The 21042-nt window shown below is 40.3% G+C and overlaps 1 protein-coding gene across 2 annotated transcripts in view; it reads left to right on the forward strand.

The window, feature by feature from the left end:
• Positions 1 to 12997, forward strand: part of PTPRB (protein tyrosine phosphatase receptor type B) — a 117070-nt gene extending 104073 nt beyond the window's left edge. For both annotated transcript variants that reach the window (XM_081249367.1, XM_081249368.1), the window contains 2 exons: positions 9527 to 9647; positions 11578 to 12997. In XM_081249367.1, the coding sequence (XP_081105493.1) occupies positions 9527 to 9647; positions 11578 to 11600 (144 nt within the window). In that variant the 3' untranslated portion in view covers positions 11601 to 12997. The remainder of the gene's footprint in view (positions 1 to 9526; positions 9648 to 11577) is intronic.
• Positions 12998 to 21042: the final 8045 nt, after the last annotated feature.

A 21042-nucleotide genomic window follows, 5' to 3' on the forward strand; every position in this document is an offset into this window, starting at 1 on the left:
TGATGTATATTCTTATCTTTACTGAACTGGTTGCCCATCTTCTTTAGTTGGGTAGGAAGAAAAATGGATTTTTTTTTAATCAATGCATTAACATGGGGAAAGGTCAGATAGTTCATCATGAAGGTCATTTTAAGATAGGCTTGTGATTGAGTGCAAGAACTTCAGTTAGTAAAGAGGAAACAGATTCTAATCTCTTCTCTCCTTCAGCCCACGCCCGCTGCAACCCCACACCAAGGAGTGTACATTAATTGTGAAGGATAAATGCTTCCATTTATACAGTCCTTTGACATTTGCAGGGCATTTCTGAACATGTTATCTCATTAAATTTTCACCCCCCCCAAAAAAAAAAAACAGATGAGAGAAGTATTATTTTCCATTTCCAGGCTAGAAAACTGAAGTTGAGAGGCTAAAGGGTTTTGCACAGTTATGAAGTGGCTGAGCTGGGACTTGAGCCCTGTTCTAGAGAATCACAAGCCCTAAGCCCCACGTGCCCTGCCCCACAGCCTCAGAGTCAAATCTATGTCCCCAGACAGACCAAGCCTGTCATTCCCCTGTATCATTGCCTTACCAGGCCCAAGTTCTCTTGCCCTTGTGTTTCCCAAGTAACTCTACAAAGTCCTCTATTAAAAAAAAAAAATGCCTATGGTCCAAAAGGTGAAAAGTTCTACATGCTACCATGTCTCCTGTTAGAGTCACAGGATACATGAAAGCTGTGCAGGTGGCCATGCTCCACAAAACGGAGATGTCCTGCAGCAAAGGCTCCCCTCGAGCTTGGTTGAGCCCACTATTGCTGAAACTGCTTTGACCCCCAGATTCCCTTCTTTTTTTTTTTAAATAAATTTATTTATTTATTTATTTATTTATATTTGTTTTTGGCTGCAGTGGGTCTTTGTTGCTGCGCGCAGGCTTTCTCTAGTTGCGGCGAGTGGGGGCTACTCTTCGTCGCGTTGCACGGGTTTCTCATTGCGGTGGCTTCTCTCTTGTTGCGGAGCACGGGCTCTAGGCGCGCAGGCTTCAGTAGTTGTGGCTCTCGGGCTCTAGAACGCAGGCTCAGTAGTTGTGGTGCATGGGCTTAGTTGCTCTGTGGCATGTGGGATCTTCCCGGCTCGAACCCGTGTCCCCTGCATTGGCAGGAGGATTCCCAACCACTGTGCCACCAGGGGTGCCACCAGGGAAGCCCCCAGGGAAGCCCCCGGATCCCCTTGTTGTATAGCACATATTAATATCCTGCAGATCCTCATATTCTGTTACACGTTTGGGAAAACACTGTCGTCGTTGCCTCGTACAGGCAGGGCCCACACCCAGGACCCTCTGTCCCCAATTCCATAATAAAATTTTAAATATTTTATTATGAAATTTTAAAAAAATACATGAAACTAGGGAAAATAGTATAATGAATGTCCATGCCCAAACCCCAGTCTCTACAGTTATCAGTATTCTGTGTTCTTTTTGCATTTATAGCCCACATACACTGTTCCCCCAGCCCATGACCTCATTGGAATATTTTAAAGCAAATCCTACTAACACTGTGTATTTAAAAACATATATATTTATATTTTATATATTATGCATTATTAATAATATTATATATTTTATTACATATATATTTTTACAGTTGTATATATATATATATTTTTACAGTTAAGGACTCTTTAAAAATCATGACCACAGGGCTTCCCTGGTGGCGCAGTGGTTGAGAGTCTGCCTGCCAATGCAGGGGACGCGGGTTCGTGCCCTGGTCCGGGAAGATCCCACATGCCGCGGAGCGGCTGGGCCTGTGAGCCATGGCCACTGAGCCTGAGCGTCTGGAGCCTGTGCTCTGCAACGGGAGAGGTCACAACAGTGAGAGGCCCATGTACCGAAAAAAAAAAAAAAATCATGACCACAATACCATTATCACACCTAACAATTTTAATCATAATCCCTTAATATCATCTAATATCTAGTCAGTGTTAAAATATCCCTAATTATCTCAAAAATTGCTTCTTACACTTAGTTTGCATTAGAATCCAAAGTCCATACGTTGCGTTTGGTTGAAGTCTCTTTTAAATTTCTTTTCATCTATAACAGTCCTCCCTCTGATTTGTTTTCTGTGCCATTTATTTGTTAAAGAAACCAGTTCATTTTCCATAGATTTTCCCACGTTCTGAATGTGGCTGACTGCTTTCTCATAATGTATTCCATTTTTCATAACGTAAGCTAATGTATTCCTCTATTTCCCATAATTTTTGTCAGTGGGTCATTAGATCTAGAGGCTTCATGAAGTCTGGGCTCCTTTTTACCACCACATGCTTTGTGGGTGGTGCTGAGTACTTCCTGTTGCATCATATCAGGAGGCACTTCCTGTCTGTGTCTCTTCTCCATGCTGATGAAATGACAATGGTCATCCACTATACATTTCCCATCAGCCTTTCGCTTAACGGTTTTGGCAGCCACTGATGAGCACTGTCTAGCTCTGTTCTTTAATTAAGGGTTGTAGAATTATATCACACTATATCATAATTGTTTTCCTTCAGCTTTTTCCACAAGACTACGAGTTCCTAGAGGGTAGGAACTTGTTTTCCTTTGCTCTAACCTCAATATTTTTTTTAATCTATTAAATGAATGAACAAATACCCTACAATTATGCTGCTAAAAAGTCAGCATCAATGTTCCATTATTAATTTGTTTTCATTTTCACAAACTCAAACCATACTTAATTTGTAATTTGGGGAAGAGGAGATTATCACATTATAAATAATCGCAAGGGGTGTGTGTGTGGCAGGGCAGTTCAGGCTCCCTGATTATTGTCAGAGCTTCTTGGGCCATGTATCACTTCTGTACACCTGCTCAGAACTCTGGAGATGCATTTTGGCAAAGAGCAGGCACCCCCTACAGTAACTATCACTGGCTAACTTCCAGGGCAGGGGCAACACGATATGCCAAAGCTCTCCCTCCTCCTTGGACATAACTCCGCTTTCCCCTGTTCTCTTCCCCTTCTCCTCCTAACCTCTCTGCGGATTCTATGGTTCTTGTTCTTCAGCCTGCCTTTTCAGTGTTCGAGTTCCCGAGGGTCTGTCCTCAAGGCACAGCTCTTCTTTCTCTCCATCTTCATTCTTCGTGATGTCCTCCACTCCCATGGCTTTGGGAACCACGTAGATGCTCACATCTCCCAAATCTCATTCTCCTTCCCTAGCATTCACCTGAGTACCTGCCTCCTGGACAGTTCCACCAGGAAGCCTTACAGTCATCTCATCTCCAACTCAAAACCCTCAAAACCGAACTCATTATCTTTCTTTAAAAACACAAAGGGCGGGGCCTCCCTGGTGGCGCAGTGGTTGAGAGTCCGCCTGCCGATGCAGGGGATACGGGTTCGTGCCCCGGTCTGGGAGGATCCCATATGCCGCGGAGCGGCTGGGCCCGTGAGCCATGGCCGCTGGGCCTGCGCATCCGGAGCCTGTGCTCCGCAACGGGAGAGGCCACAACAGTGAGAGGCCCGCATACCGCAAAAAGAAAAAAAAAAAAAAAAAAAAAAACACAAAGGGCTTCCCTGGTGGCGCAGTGGTTGAGAGTCCGCCTGCCGATGCAGGGGACACGGGTTCGTGCCCCGGTCTGGGAAGATCCCACATGCCGCAGAGCGGCTAGGCCCGTGAGCCATGGCTGCTGAGCCTGCGCATCCGGAGCCTGTGCTCTGCAAGGGGAGAGGCCACAACAGTGAGAGGCCCGCCTACCGCAAAAAAAAAATAAAAATAAAAATAAAAAAATAAAAAAAATAAAAACACAAACAACAGGGACTTCCCTGGTGGTCCAAAGGTTAGGACTCCATGCTTCCATTGCAGGGGGCCCAGGTTCGATCCCTGGCTGGAGATCTGACTTCTGTTCCCGCAGTTCCCATAGTCACATCCGAGCAGTGACTAAGCCCTGTCCATTCTACCAAGCATCTTTCTCCTTGTTCTAGTCTCTCGCCCCTGCCCTTGCCCAGCCCTTTACTAACTCCCAGCGGGCCTTCGCAGTAGCCTCCTTGTGGCTGTCCTGCCTCTAGCTTCTGCCCTAACAGCTCCATCACCACGGCCACCACCAAAGTGCTCTCTCACTGTGTCAACTCCCTGCATAAAAATCGTGGAAAGCTCTTCATTGCTTTAAAATGAAGTTCAAGCTCTTCGTAGCCTGGTTCCAACTTACTTCCCTAGTTTCATGTCATAACGCCACCCATCCCCACTGTTTTAGGGTCTGTCAGAATTAAGGAAGGCTTCCCTCTCTGGGCCAGAATCAACAATTCTTTTGATCATGTTGAATAAAGATTGCAATAAGATAGAAATTTTCTCTTTCCTTTTTCTCTATCAAACAAAATCCCAAACAATATCCAGATATTATCTGTCTTGCTTGAAGGCTCTGCTGAAGGTGGGCTCCTTCTGCAGTCTCATGTGCTCAGAACTGGCACCACTCACTTGGTTCTGAGAGTGAGTGCAAAGGGGTGCAATCCACAGCTGAGCCCCTGTGGGTGACGGTTCCAGCAAAGGAAAAAGGACATTCTGACATCCCCTGTATTACTTTTCTGGGCCCACAGAGAGAGTCAACCTCAACTTTATTCTACCTTATTTGAGAGACAAAGGGGTGCAGGGCTTCACAAGTTTTGATAAATATATTAAACAGCAAAGGTTTCTAAACAAGGAGGCATTAGACAGGGAGTTTGCAAGTGTGTCCCCCCTTCTTTCAGCTGCGAGTGTGTCCCTTCTCCTTTTAGCTTGGCTTGGGGCATGTTTGCAGCCTGACTCTGAGAGAGACGCTCAGACGGAGCAATAACTTGTTAAAGAACAATAGGTGGTAGTCACTGTGTTAAAGAACAATAGGTGATAGTCACTGTGTTAAAGAACAATAGGTGAGAGTCACTGTGTTAAAGAACAATAGGTGATAGTCACTGTGTTAAAGAACAATAGGTGATAGTCAGTGTCCATCAATCTCATCTGCTCCCCACGAGGAGGAAACAGTGGGATGTTATGGGACTCAGTGCTCATTTGGGGGATTGTCCTGGGAGTTTCCCATGACCTATGCACCCTACATTTTAACTACACTAGACTCCTCACAGTTTTCAGAGTATATTTGCACTTTCGTGTTATTTACGTCATTTGGAATATCCTATTTCTTTGCTCAAATTCTTAACAAATGTCACCTTTTCTCTCTAGCTCCGTATTTTCCTCCCTCCAAAGTGAACCTGATGGCTTCTTCTCATGTATGAAGCTTTATAAACAATTCTGTCTTACGTTTATCACTTTATAGTTATTTGTCCACATACCTGCCCCTCTGCTAAACTGTGCATTCAGCGACCATGAAAGGCTATAAGTACAATCCTATAAATATTATCTCGTACTACAGCTATTGGTGAAATTGAATGGAACTAAGGCTTCACCAGCTTGCTGTACATAGGAAAAATGATCTTTTATGATGTGAAGTTCATACATTAGACTTTATCTACTTTTCGTTAAGAATAAAGTGGGACAATGAGGTATCACCTCACACCGGTCAGAACGGCCATTATCAAAAAATCTACAAACAATAAATGCTGGAGAGGGTGTGGAGAAAAAGGAACCCTCCTAAACTGTTTGTGGGAATGTAAATTGATACAGCCACTATGCAGAACAGTACAGAGGTTCCTTAAAAAACTAAAAATAGAACTACCATATGACCCAGCAATCCCACTACTGGGCATATACCCTGAGAAAACCATAATTCAAAAAGAGTCATGTACCACAATGTTCATTGCAACACTATTTACAGTAGCCAGCACATGGAAGCAACCTAAGTGTCCATCGACAGATGAATGGATAAAGAAGATGTGGCACATATATACAATGAAATATTACTCAGCCATAAAAAGAAACGAAATTGAGTTATTTGTAGTGAGGTGGATGGACCTAGAGTCTGTCATACAGAATGAAGTAAGTCAGAAAGAGAAAAACAAATACCATATGCTAACACATATACATGGAATCTAAAAAAAAAATGGTTCTGATGAACCTAGGGGCAGGACAGGAATAAAAACTCAGACATAGAGAATGGACTTGAGGACATGGGGAGGGGGAAGGGTAAGCTGGGACGAAGTGAGAGAGTAGCACTGACATATATACACTTCCACATGTGAAGGGGATGGCTAGTGGGAAGCAGCTGCATAGCACAGGGAGATCAGCTCAGTGCTTTGTGACCACCTAGAAGGGTGGGATAAGGAGGGTGGGAGGGAGGCACAAGAGGGAAGCGATATGGGGATATATGTATATATATAGCTGATTCACTTTGCTGTACAGCAGAAACTAAAACACCATTGTAAAGCAATTATACTCCAATAAAGATGTTAAAAAAAAAAAGAGAGAGAGAGAGAGAGAAGCACAATAACAACAAAATAATAATAAAGGAAAGTTTTAATAAAGCACAAGCTAGGGAGAAATTCAGGGTAGATTTTGATTCTAAAGTTTAATGCTTTCTTGCACTCTGATTTGACTGTATGTTTTCCAAAAGAAACCATCAAAGTATTGCCCTTACCAGTAGGATAGACCCAGCATTTGACTGAAGAACATGAACTATCATTATTACTAGGTCAAGTATTGTAACTGCCTTTAAGATTTAAAGATCCAAGAACAAAGAAGAGAGATGAAATGTGAATAAAGAATAAAGGAATTCACACACACAAAAAAAGAAAGTGGGAAGCACATTAACAATCTGAAGGTTTTAGTGGTAATCATTTTCAAATGGGGTATTCTGTTGGGAAAAGAAGAATTTATATTTAAGACAAGGTAAATTAATGAATTTTAACTGGTTTCGAAGCCCAGGGTGGATCATTGTTGAAGAATTTATTAATAACACGTAGCATAGAGGTACGAGAGCTCATTCACAGCCAAACTCTAAGTTCTCAAACTCATTTAATATCCCAGTAGAATTGAAAATATGAATTATGTTTTGGATGGGAGAAAACAGGGAAGTGTCAGTCTATAATTTGGTAGATTGTTTTCAAGATGACAAAAATGATTGCCTATACTAAAAGCCATTTTCAGGAGAGTACTCTTCTTGAATTTTCAAGATCAAGGTGTCATAAAACACTCATAACAAGTGAGCTCGGTTTGTGAGCAGAAATGCAGAGAATAGTTATTAATATTAACACAGGCCTCACTTATGATTGATTGGTTTCTTTGAAATATCTTAATCTAATGATTATACCAGACCCATATGATGAGGTCCCATGAGTAGATGACCATGCAACCAGGGGCAATGCCTAGTGCCAACCCATAAAAATAAATACTTGTCCACTTTTAAAGATCATTGATGAGGTAAGATTTTATAGTCTCCCTTTGTGTCTCAAACCTTGAAAATACTCTAAAGCTGACCACATGGATCACCTTAAACATAGGGTCTAGTAATGTTTTTCAATATCCATCTAATTGACAGCAATACAAAGTCTAACACAAACCATTAATAGTCAAAAGATGTTAGCTGTAGAAGAGACCTTGCTCTCCTTGTTTTATAGATGGGGAAACTGAGATCCCCATCTAGGCCAGCTGGTGGCAGACTGCGAGCCCAAGGTCCCTCATCTGAGCAGTGCTGTGTCACTGAGGGAGCCCAAGGCTGAGCACTAAGGTTACACAGACATTCATTCCCTTATTAGACAGCTCGGTTGGTAGTAATGAAGGGGGCCCAATGCACAAGTTTGGCTGCCTATGCCTGAGCTTCTGTTGTCAGTGGAGGTCTTTGTGGTGTCCTTTTGGTCACCAAAACACTGACTCTTCTATACTTGTTTCTATTTCAAAGTAGTTAGTTTCTGAACACAGACAAGATGCACGATGCTCCTGCACCCAAATGGTGACTTAGGTCAGCAACAACCAGACCCATATCACTATGCCCTGGTAAATGGGTCATACAGACATTCAGAGGAGACAGAAATTGCTTTTCCAATCTAGGTGAGTCTGATAAGGCTTCAAAGCAACACAAAATTTGTCACTTTCTCACACAAACACATAATTATATTTAAATTCTGCTTACAATACTTGCTTCAAAAATTCAGGATAGACTTGTTTTCATACAGGTCGAAATGAAAGTGTGCTGAATTAGTCCATGACTCTTTTTATGAAAATAACTCTGATATGTGACCAGAGTTCATAGCTTAAAATTTGGCTGAAATTTAGCTTTGTCTTGTTCTTTATAACTCATTTTAAACATTACATCTGGTTAACTCTTCGTTCAAATTCTTACCCAAGGAAAGGTGTCGAAGCAGCTTAGAAATTTGAACTAAAAGAATTCTCATCTCTTGAAGCAGAGCCATCATTGGCAGACCATGCATAAAAATATTTTTAAATATCATTCTATTTGTAAAGAATTTAAGCATTTCCTAAAATAAAAAAAAGCTGCACAAAGGAGAGCACAACCTTCTCCAAAGGGACAGCAAAAAAAAAAAAAAAAAAAAAAAAGTAGCTTCCAGATAGCTGACAGGTGGGTCTATCCTCACTGTGTAAGCCTCTGTGGTTTTCTGAAGTCAGCCAACATATTTGAGATTCTTCCATGAGTCAGACTCAGATGCTGAGAGAACCAAGATGTACACACCTATTGTATACACCTCCTTTTTCTCACCATACTCCCCCCCAAAAGGGAATGAAATAGCACAGTATGCAGTGAAATGATTTTCTCATTCAACAATGCAATGAAATTAGGTTTCATCTAAGAAAACTGGTGTAGTGAAAAAGACATGAAGTTTGGGCTCACACACCCAGGATTAAATCCTAGGGTCCCATTTCTCAGCTATGTGACCTTGGAGAAGTTACTTATCTTCTCTGAGTCTCCACTCATATGGATGATTATATCTACTATACGAGGTTGTCAAAATAATCAAATGAGATAATTTATGTAAAATGCATTGCACAGTGTTTGGCATTCATTTGTATATTTAGTAACTATTTGTGGAGGACCTACTATGGCCAGACATAGTTGTAGTCCCTCACAGAACATACTCTAAATACGCATGTACAGAAAAGAAGATGAATAAACACCACCTCTCTGCCCATTATCATTATTCTATCCTCTGTGGTAATAGAAAGCAGTCACTCTTCTACATACTAGAGACCATTAGTGAAGGGATGATCAAGAAATTTGCTAACCATATAGAATCCCATTACTGTTGAGGTTTGGTGAGACTCCCTTGTCTTTCTTTTTTTTTTAATTAATTTATTTTATTTTATTTATTTTTGGCTACATTGGGTCTTCGTTGCTGTGCACGGGCTTTCTCTAGTTGTGGTGAGTGGGGGCTACTCTTTGTTGTGGTGCGTGGGCTTCCGATTGCAGTGGCTTCTCTTGTTGCAGAGTACAGGCTCTAGGCACGCAGGCTCAGTAGTTGTGGCACACGGGCTTAGTTGCTCCGCGGCATGTGGGATTTTCCCAGACCAGGGCTTGAACCCATGTACCCTGCATTGGCAAGCGGATTCTTAACCACTGCGCCACCAGGGAAGCCCCCCTTGTCTTCCTTATGCTTGAAAACTTGCCTTCCTCTGACATGTCTTCTGCTTTTTCATAGTGTCAGTATGTATACCTACATCAGTGTGTAAGAGATGTTCTCAGAGCAAGGAAGCTACGGAGTGAACAAGAAAACCCCTTGTTTCCAATCTACGAAAATGTGAATCCAGAGTATCACAGAGGTAGGAGCTTACTTCACCAATTTATAAGTTTATTTATCAAAATACAGTGGATCTGGAAACCATTAAAAACCTCAAGCTTTTCCAACGTGCACCACGCATCTCTTCTACCCAAAGGCTTGAGGGAAAAGCCCTCACAAAGTGGCAACAGGGAAGAGAGGCAGAGTGGGGAGGAGAGCCCCCATAGTGGAGCACAGATTTCACATAGTATCTCTTCCTAGGGCTGGGGTACCCTCTACTCAGGACTCGGCTTAACATTTCTAAGGGATAAGGTTCACTGCTAAGGAGGATGCTTTGAAATAGCAACTGGGAGTTCAAATTGTAAAATCCCTTTGGAGAAGAACTTGGCCACGTGTATCAAGGTCCTTAATATGTTCTTTTCACCCAGTATTTCTACTGCCACCCTAAGTACTGCAAAAGCTTTATGCATGAAACTTTTCATAGTTAAAGGTCTGAGTGAAAAAATCTAAATGTTTAACAGTGGAGGACTAAGTACACCACAGTGCATTCACTGAGTAGAACATGATGCAGTCATTAAGAATGATATTTTTAAGGATATTATAATAGTATAGATATTCTCATAAATAAGTTAAGTAAGAAAAGAAGAACGTAAAACAAACAAAAACAACACATAAGGGGGAAAAAAAAGACTGGAAAGAAATATACCACAATAGTAAAATAAATTTCTCTGAGCAGTAAAATAATATATGATTTTTCTTCCATTTTATGTTTTTTCTAAATTTCCTAGAACAAGCATGTTACATTTTTTAAATGACAAATTCAGTAAAAAAATGTATAAACTTTGTAAGGCACTGCTTTGATCAGACAATAGTTAATTGACACGTGAAGGGTCTGCCTTTTCCTACTCAGGACCGTGATTAAGATCTAATTTATCACATTGGCTAATTGCAAATTTGAAGTTACATTGTATTAGTTATTTATTACCAGCTAACAAATTACACCAAAACTTAGCAGCTTACCTCTATATTTATTATCTCATAGTTTCTGTAGATCAGGAATTTGGGAGGGGCTTAGCTGAGTGGATCTGGCCCGGGGTCTCTCATGAGGTTGCAGTCAAGACATTGGCCGGGCTACAGTCATCTGAAGGCTTGACTGGGGCTGGAGTGCTCACTTCAAGATGTTCACTCATGTAGCTGTTGTCATAAGTTTCAGTTTCTTGCCACACAGACCAATATCCACCTATAGATTTTTTTTTTGGGGGGGGGAGCCAAACATTATTTTAGAGCTCTTTTATCACCATTTCTAAATGCTCTTCAGTTTTAATTAGTTCTCTGAACCCTCTATACTCACCCATCTAGCCAGTATGTTAAATAGTTAATAACCTGTAAAGCACCCATACATAAGAGGGCTGCTACTTAAGGGAGTTCTTTGTAAATCAGATAATCCTTTTGTTTTGTAAATAATTACCCCCTAATTTATCTGTATAGTAAACTGAGGTTTTTGCATGGCAGATTCTTTAAGAAGCTCCAGGATGGAGGGGGCTCTGGAGGATCTTGGAGGTTCCTTTGTATTGTTTTGACTTGTTTAAGAGTCTTTTTTTAGTGTGATCTTTGGTGCTCCTGAAAGAAGCTAACTATGGCATGGTTAGCTTCAGGCATCTGAAAATTAGGATTCAGGAACAGCTCTGGAACTAACTAGCATTCACAAGCCGTGTAACCCTGAGTGAGTTTCTGTGCCTCTCTGGGTCTGTGGGCTCATCTGTAAAACCAGAAGGGATAGACTGGAATCAGTAGTCCTTTCCAATTCTAGTAATCTATGGTTCTGAATGCACTGACCTGGGATGGTCTTATCCTAAACCATATTGAGCTTCCGTCATTTCTGTGAGTCTTTGCCATTTGTCATTTTCATAAACAGAACAAACAACTGTGACACACCCTGCTACAGCCTCTAATTCTGGTGTCCTTCCTTTCAGATGCGGGTTATTCAAGGCATTGAGAATGCACCCGGAGATCTCCTGGATCAAAACTATTCACTGTGTGATTTCTTTTTAAAAACTTGCTTCCTGCCCTACAGAGGTGCCAGCTATTTCTGTTGATACTATGTATAATTTATTAATCTGGAGAATTTTAAAGAATTTATGTAATTTAAAGGTAACAGATATTATTGTACATAGTTGTATTTTGTAGTTTCTTCTGTAAATATGTATTTTTTCATAATGTTTAATATTAAGCTTTATATAATACTATTTTTCCACACTAAAGTGTTCATGGCTTGTTCTACATAAACTAATTCAACCTATATCACAGGATGACTGGTAAAATGTGTACGCAGGTGCTTACTGTGGTGGGGCCGTGGTTTTTACCAGTTTTAATACTTACTGGACAGGATAAAGGGCAGGGCTGGAGAGAGCAGGGAGTACAGCGGGCTTGGCTGCACTGCTGTCCCATGAATCTTAGGATCCAAAGATGATCCAAATGCAATTTGGACAAATATAACAATCAAAAGAAAGGACTGGAGAGATGGGATTAAGCAGCACCAAAGGTTAAATCGGTGGTTGTGCCTCAGGTGGTTAGTCTCTCCCCTTTCTCCTGCAAGAGGTTCAAGCCAACGCGGTCAGCTCAGGGGCCACGTAACTTGCTGAGCAAGTCCAGGCTGCAGGGCTGAGGGTTCTGAGAGAGAACGACCCAAACAGAAGTGATGAATTCCCCATATCAAGAAGCATGCCATCTGCCCTCCTGACTGGAAACCTAGTCAACATGCAAAGTGCCATCCATAGTGATGGGAAACTCTTTCACTGCATCCACAGTGTGCTGTGCGAACACGCATCCCACACTGGGATGTGTGTGTTGCCCAAGGGACACACGCTCGTCTTTGTCTCATTTCTTGGGGGCTGCATTCCTGGAAAAGTCAAAATTGCACCCGTCATACTTGCTTTTCCCATTAAAAGAATATTGCGGTGGCATATTATACTCCTGATCAAAGGGCCTAACATCAATATCTATAGAAATGTCCTCAAACATCATATATCACTAATTTAAAAAACACAAAAACAAAAATTCAGTGGTGCTTAGTATAAAATTTTCCAAAAGCCTTTTTTAGTAAATCATTGAGGTCAAAATATAGGGTAGACACCTTCAGTTGCATTTAATATAAAAAGCACTACATACTCTACCAAGATGATCTTCAGTGTGTGTGCCTATTTTGACTATAACAAATTTCAGTGAGTCAGAAAGCGGGCATTGCCCTCCCCAAGGTCCAGTTCCAAGGATCTTCCTGGAGAAAATTTGAAAGGCATCTGCACAGTTATCCTCATGGCCACCTGAGAGATGAGTTGGGAATGTTTGCCTTTTTCTCACTACAAATTTCTCTGAAATAAACTTAAGAATTAGAAATCAAGGTTGTTGATCTCACAGCTTCATTTGCAGAAAGAGTATATTTCTTTTCAAAATGTATATTTTTGCTACATACTATAGAGTCCCATAAGTAATATAAAGGGTGTCATTGGCATAGTAATGGAAAATCATTAAATATTCCTAAAAGAGTTATTTATAGTTAAGTAAAGCTCCACCCAAACTGGAAAAATTTCCAGGGCTCTTTGAAGTTTATGGAAACAGGAAAAAACTTTATAAGAATGAATGTGAAGAGGATTCCACATTTTCACAGTATCATTGTGCTCAGTGCCCTTGTGAAATGACAGTGTTAGCCTCTGACCCTGTTTCGGGAAACCAGGTGGATCTTCTAGAATTGAAAAGGAACAACATACATGTGAGTGTGGCAGCGGTACCACCGGGGAGAAAATAAAGGTCGGAGATTTATGAGATGTGGTGTCTATTAGGAATAACTTTCCCTGTATTAATAAGGAAAAGCAAGAAATTTAGAAAAACAGAATTTTAAGCTAACGCCGCTGGGCACAAAGCACATTCAAACATGGAAAGAAATTCATTTTTGGCTTTTCATTTATTCAGAAAAGTTTTAGTGCCTGCAACTTGCTAGGCACTGTCCTAGAAACTACACATTTCTACTTAATAAAGAGAAAGCATCACAGTAATAATGCTGGGGTTATTGTTACTATTTTCAGTTAAGCCTGAAAGAGGGCCTCAGTGAGGCAGTGAAGTTACCCAGCACCAGGGCAGCGGCAGCCTTCCGCGGACCACACACTGGCAAGAGCTGATGCTGCTTCTCTAGCAAATCGCTGGACCGAAAAGAGAAAGCAATTAATTGAAAAAATCAAGAATTCAAACCATAAAAAACCTACACGTCTGTAAAAGTAAATACCCTGGCATATCTGGGGTGGAATCAGAGTCATAAAAATGGACGTGACAAGGGAAAACTGTATGTTCTTTTAGTCTAATGCAGGACATATTTATTCCTACCCTCCACCTGTCTAATTTTAAATCTCCTTAGCAACAAATATTCACTATCTTCCCTCCCACCACCACCAAAGACTAAATACATAATCTAGTTGATCTATTTATTAAATTTAGGAGGGGGAAAAAGAGGTTACCTTGACATTCAGCTCAACTGGATGTATTTTAATTTAATCCCATCATGTGTTATGTCTTGGTAAACACTCCGTTTCCTGTCGCGGTGGGCATCCTGGCAGTGCACCTGTGCGGTACACTTTAATCATCAAGCCTTCAAAGTGTTATTGAGCTATCAAATCTCAGAAGGGTCCCGTCTTGCATCTTAATAATTATTTATCCAAGTTCTTTATAATTAACTCCTTTAATCTCTACTCATTAAATCAATTTCGTATTATTCTGTTTTCTCTGGATAGCAGCCAGTTTTTCAGCTCTTGAATCAGATTTTTCTAAGGCTCATCTTCCTGTCTGGCTCTGCACATACTTGTCCTAAATAATTCACCAGCCCTTAACACTTCTGGGTCCCTCTTTTTCACTGCTCTTCCCCTTCTCCCTTTTGAATGTGTTTGCTTTCCTAGTAGAAGGTGATTTTATTTTCTGTTCATCTTATCTCCTCATACCCTTTGGTATTTCATAGCCTTTACAGGCTCCACATTATAGAAGAGATGATGATGATTTCACTTTTAAACACTAAAATGGCCACAGCACACAGCATATTGGGGACAGTTTTATTTGGGAGGGTCTTTAATTAATTTTATTACATCTTGGAAGAAAGCCCAACATGACACGTGAAAATAATATGAAACCACTAAGCAGATGTCCAGCAATACAAAATTAGACTTCACATGTTGTACTTCACACTCTGATTCTCTTAGAGTCTCAGGATCTAGGTTCTTGTATTTAAACACTCTCCTTACTTCTTGCAAGAAAGCTCTCAGCTGTATATATACTAAATTCTCATTCACTTAGCTTTCTGCGTCTCTAAGGTTGGAATCCTGGAATCATAAACCTGCCAGATCTGGATGACAGTGAGTGACAGAATCTGAGCCCCAACTCTGGGGTGCTCTAGAGTTTTAGTTCACACATGTGAGCCAGACCAAACCTGCCCTGGTGGGAAAAAGAAATAGGTAATAAGCTGCTTGTTTGAGGTGGCAGTTCAAGGACTTTCCAGGTTCCATTTCACTGAAGAAATGAAAGTAATTGATCATCCAAGACACAGTGGCAAGCAGGAATGGCTGATCCTCCCCGAAAGTGGCTATGAGCAAGGATTCAATAGTACCTCATTTCTGAAGAGACAGAGTGGAAAAGGCTGTTATCAGCCCAAATGCACTGTTAAGGTTCTGAGTATTTTTAACCCGAGATTTCAAATCATATCAAGTATTCAAAGATTGTTTCACATCAAGGGGAAAAAATCTATAAACCATGACTGCAGAAAATGAGTGAAATGATGTAAAGAAGGAAAAATATTTGAAAAGGGGGCTCTAAGCAGACACCATCAGGAGGAAGAAACGCCATCCCTTCTGTGTGTCCAGACTGTTCTTTGGAGATGTCATATGCTTCTATTAGGGCGTATTATCCTTTGGGGGGTTCACTTTGACTATGCTGGCCAGATGATTTAGCTGATTAAGCAATTGAATTGATTTATTTAGTTTTGTGAATTGACCAGGTGTTTGATGAAATTGAGTTTGGAATTCTGAACACACTACCTTAGATTCTTGTAGTGGATGATGCCTTTGAAAATGTTTGGCCATTTTAGTTAAAATGCAGGGTAACATTTAATGCAGCCATGATAATAGCAAAAATCTGTTCTGTTCTAAAAATGTTTCTAGCAATGGAAATATTTCTGACTAAAAGAATACTCTTGACTTGTAGGGAGCCTCCCTAGGAATAAATGTATGCAACAAAAATGAGGCATTTTATTTTTTTAAAGGTTGTCTATATAGTTGCATTCATGAAATAAGAAAATTGTCGGTGAATGCTCTTAAAATAAAGGTTTATGTAATGGAAACAAAAAGATCTATTAACAGATTTACCAAAGATTATTTTTATAACCTATATGCCAATGTACATGATCTTATGTAAGATACCAAAATAAGTTGTTGAAAATGGTGAATAATATCAGACAAATGTAACATGTTCCTTCTAGAATATTCACAAGAGAGTTTAGTTATGGCTGCTTTCTGCCTTAAGTAATTTCTTTTAAGAAAAACTATCTTCATCCTAAGAGCAAGCTTTTTGTTATGTTTGAGATGTTGTGTTTTCATAGCGGAGTGAGCAGGTAAGCATCCCAACAAGAAAGGAGCATATGCAACTGTGGCTTTAGGAGTATGCCGTAGAGTTGGGTGGTGTTCCCCTGTGAGCTACTGGGAGAGTCTACAGTGGCCTTCGTGAAATCTCCTAATCTCAGCCACACTAACAACCAGGTACACCAATGTTCTTACCTGAAGAGTCCTTAATCTCTGGTTTCCCAGGTGGGACCCATCAGGCTTATGAACTCTGCGATGCCAAGAACCAAGTCTTTAAACTCATTTCTGCTCCTACCTTATAGAAATTAGTGCACAGCTCATAGACATTCAACATATACTTTTTTGGAGTGGAAATTGCTCCTGACCTAATACTTTGTTTTTTTTATTTTGTTTTGTTTTAACATCTTTATTGGAGTATAATTGCTTTACAATGATGCGTTAGTTTCTGCTTTATAACAAAGTGTATCAGCTATACATATACATATATTCCCATATCTCCTCTCTCTTGCGTCTCCCTTCCACCCTCCCTATTCCACCACTCTAGGTGGAAACAAAGCACCGAGTTGATCTCCCTGTGCTATGCGGCTGCTTCCCACTAGCTATCTATTTTACATTTGGTAGTGTGTATATGTCCACCTGGCCCAATACTTTGGATGTTATGTAGTCAATATCTAATAACGTTATTGTCCATGGAGGCTCTTCTGGCTGTTCCTTGATTTGTGTGAAGCTTAAATAAATAATGTAAATACATCTAGCAACTGAGCTTATTATGCTTTATAATAGAGCACTTTTATGTTTTTGATACCATGTATTCTTTCTCTGAAAATCTGGTTATTTAAAATGGCAGCAGATGATTCTATGCTTTTCTTATGGTAGTACCTCCCCACAATATTGTGTCTCTAACCAACTCTATTTGAAGAAAGCACTTCCTTAGTCTTTCTATTTAAGTTATATATTTGCTTAATATATTTTCATATTTGTAACTATGGTCAAAAAAAATCTATATAGTGTCTTACACACCTTTTCACTAGTACAGGAATAAAACTACTGTTTGTTGAAGGAAAGTGTTCTGTCTCCTATCCGTCGGTTTCTCATTTATCAATTTCTATCATCTGTCTGCTCAGGAAAAAGGTCAAAAGTGACTGCTTCTAATGAGAAAAATCTTCTGGGACATCATCATGAAGAACATGGCTGTCTTAACCTTTGTTCCTGTGAGTGCTGAGTTGGTTATCTAGGGCATCACGTACATATAATAGACTCTCTAGTTGACTGTCTCCAACTAAATTCTTGGTTTCAGTTCTTTAGTTCATTGTAACCAAAATGTCATCTATCACCAACAGTGCTGGTGTATTCTCAGAGGCGCTGCCACAGCTGGATCGCCCCTGAGCCCTTTAGAGGCACTTCACAATGTGGTGTGACATTTAGTTAAGAGCTGCTGTGTCTATTTCCAGAATTATTATTTTGTCTTTTTGACTTTTTCTTTTCTTTTTTTTTTTTTTTTTGCGGTACGCGGGCCTCTCACTGTTGTGACCTCTCCCGTTGCGGAGCACAGGCTCTGGACGCGCAGGCTCAGCAGCCATGGCTCACGGGCCCAGCCGCTCCGCGGCATGTGGGATCTTCCCAGACAGGGGCACGAACCCGTGTCCCCTGCATCAGCAGGCAGACTCTCAACCACTGCGCCACCAGGGAAGCCCGACTTTTTCATATTTAAGTTGAAAAATCAGTGTCCTTCACAACTCCAGTATTTCATTTTTCTACAACTTACTTACAGAAATCTTTATTTTTTAAAAATGTGCAATAGATTTACATGTAAAACCATTAAATCAAAGCCATCCTTTTTTTGAAAAACAGTTTCTGGATTCAGATTAAGTTAGCAAAATAATTTGCCCTCTGAGGCTTGACCCTTTTTTTTTTTCCAAAGTAGCTGTTTGTTCGATGGAATTTACTCTTAAAGAAAAAGAGAATCTTATGATATGAACTAATCACTTAGTAACTCTGCTGATAACATCCTCCACAATCATAAAATGTTAGAGCTGGAGGGGCCACCTTAGGGATGGACAATGATGGAAACCAAGACCTAAGTTTAAAATGACACAGCAAAATAGGATAGTGCTAGAATTGAAACTTGTTTTCCTATTACTTGTGGGGGAGGACCTGTCCACACATAAATATAGACAAAGAAGTAAGCTTCTCAGATCCAGTGGATGCAGCAGCCATCTCCAACACTGAGACAGAACCTTCAGTGGAACTTTCAACATTTTGTGTGATTTTTCCTTTCACTTTTTGCATCTCATATGTCTGGAGACATCCATTTGCTAAACAAGTTTCAGACTGTTAATTTAGAGTCATACTTTAGCAAAAGTTGTCACAATCTTAAAGCTGAAATAGTATAGAACAGAAAAGGAGAAAACATGATTTTTTAACATAATACTATTATAAAACATTTTTATTAAGGCTAATTAAATCAAAACACCTAAAACCCAGAAGAGATTCTACCACTAGATTTTGAAAGAATTGGCAAGACTTTTAATGTTGCCAATAAAAGGAGCATTCATAATAGACGTGTAAAAAATTAACTGGTAAAATTCAAGCTTGAGTAACATAGAAAAACCGTGCCGGGATGGTTCTGTGTAGGAGTTAACATTCACCAAAGGCTATGCTCACTAAAATATCTCCCTAACCCAGTATCTCCCATGGAAAATTGTACTATTATTTTAGAGAATTGTTGATCTAAGTAAAGCTTGTCTTTTTTCTGGGGTTTATTGTAATGATGCAAGAACCTTTGTGTAAAGTGTCTTAATATTAAATTACTTTTCTCTTTGCTTTTGGAGCTCTTGATCCCAGGAAGAAACTTGGCATCTATTTCAGTCTTTAAGAAAGAACCAGCAATGAAATATGTTTCCTGTCTCTGCTACCCTGCTGCAAGCTGTTGGTGGCTAAGAAGTTTCTGTGTCTTATAGCTTGCAGAGGAGCTAAGGTAAAAAACAAGAACAAAAATCAGAACCAAAAAGCTGACAATATAACTATAGAAACAAAGGGCATTAAAAGTGGAAAAGTTCAGAAGTCTGGGAACATTCCTAAATCTAACCTCAATCAGAAAATACCATTTGTAAGAGATATAAATTAAATGTTCAAGCCATATTTCATTCCTAAAGAACTTTCCAGTGAACCCTGACCCAGTCTTCACTCAAGTAGATGTTCCTTCCCGACTCATGACAGATGGCTGGGGAAGGAAACAACTGTCTACCTGCAAAGGATAACACATCAGCAATAAATAAAGGCAAACCAGGACACAAGAGAAATAAAATGAATGATCCCACTTTGGTGGAAAAATATAAGGAAGAAGGCACAGAGGGAGTAAAATTAAAGGTGAGAGGTAGAATCTGAAGGCTCTATTGGGAGTCTTAGACCCCTTGCAGTAGCAGAGGATTTTCTCATTCAAGAGGAAGACACTCTGGACTTCCCTGGTGGCACAGTGGTTAAGAATCTGCCTGCCAATGTAGGGGACATGGGTTCGATCCCTGGGCTGGGAAGATCCCACATGCCATGGAGCAACTAAGCTCATGCGTCACAACTACTGAGCCTGTGCTCTAGAGCCCGCGAGCCACAACTACTGAAGCCGGCGCGCCTAGAGCCCGTGTTCTGCAACAAGAGAAGCCACCGCAATGAGAAGCCCGCACACTGCAAGGAAGAGCAGCCCCAGCTTGTCGCAACTAGAGAAAGCCGACACGCCAAAACAAAGACCCAATGCAGCAAAAAATAAATAAACAAATAAATATTTTTTAAAAAAGAGGAAGACACTCCAAGTCCTGTTTAAAGTGCTATAGAAGGGGACTGAATGTTTAATCTCTACGATGGTCACTAATAGTTTGACTCAAGGTTGTTATCTTATTGAGTACCTTCATCTGCCATATACTACTGATTAGTGAATGTTTCTACTTTATAGATAAGAAAGTAGAGGCACAGAGAAGACGAGGATATTGCCCAAAATTTAGCAGAAGAATAAGAATAATAGTTAATGCATGTTATGCGCTAACTATAGTATCATCTAATTTAACTCTTCACACAGCCTAGTTCTTAGATTTATATTGGAGACAAGGAAACTGAAGTTTAAAAAGGCAAAGTAATTTGCCCAAGGCCATACAGTGCCAGAGCTCAGTTTCCAATCTGAATCCTTCTGACTTCAAAATGTGGCCTCTTAACCTCTATGCCAGAGTATCCCAAAGTTTGGTCCCCAAATGGGACCTGGTTAGAAATGCAAATTCTCAGACTGAGACCCTCACAATCCTGTTGAATCTGAAACTCTGAGGATGAAGCCCAGGAATGTGTATTTAACAAGCTCCCCATGTGATCAGATGCATGCTTTTCTGCATGGAGCCTCTCTGCTTTGCAGTTTCTTGTCAGCCAAATCTAATTCTTTGAGAAGAAACTCTGTCGAACCCCGTATGACAAAGAGGAATAGTAGTGTGTCATATTTTTGACCCCTAGTGCATAAAAAGCACTTAATAAATGTTAGCAACTATTACTATTATGTTCCAGGTAGCACTCTCTGTACAGACTTACTGGTGTTACATCATTTAATTCTTGCAAAACTAAATAATGCAGGGCCTATAATTATTTCCATTCTACAGATGAAGAAACTGAGGCACAGAGAGAGAGTAAGTATCTGGCCCTAGGTCACAGAGCTGGCAAATGTCATAGAGCTGGCATATGTCATAGCCTTACTTTGAACATGGACAGAGTAATTCTGAAGCCTGTGTTCTCAACCACTTCCTCCTATACCACAGGTTGGAGAAAAGGTTGATTAATCTCCATAGCTTGAATTAAATT

This window comes from Mesoplodon bidens (assembly GCF_964165515.1).
Source record: "Mesoplodon bidens genome assembly, chromosome: 11".
Classification (NCBI taxonomy): Eukaryota; Metazoa; Chordata; class Mammalia; order Artiodactyla; family Ziphiidae; genus Mesoplodon; species Mesoplodon bidens.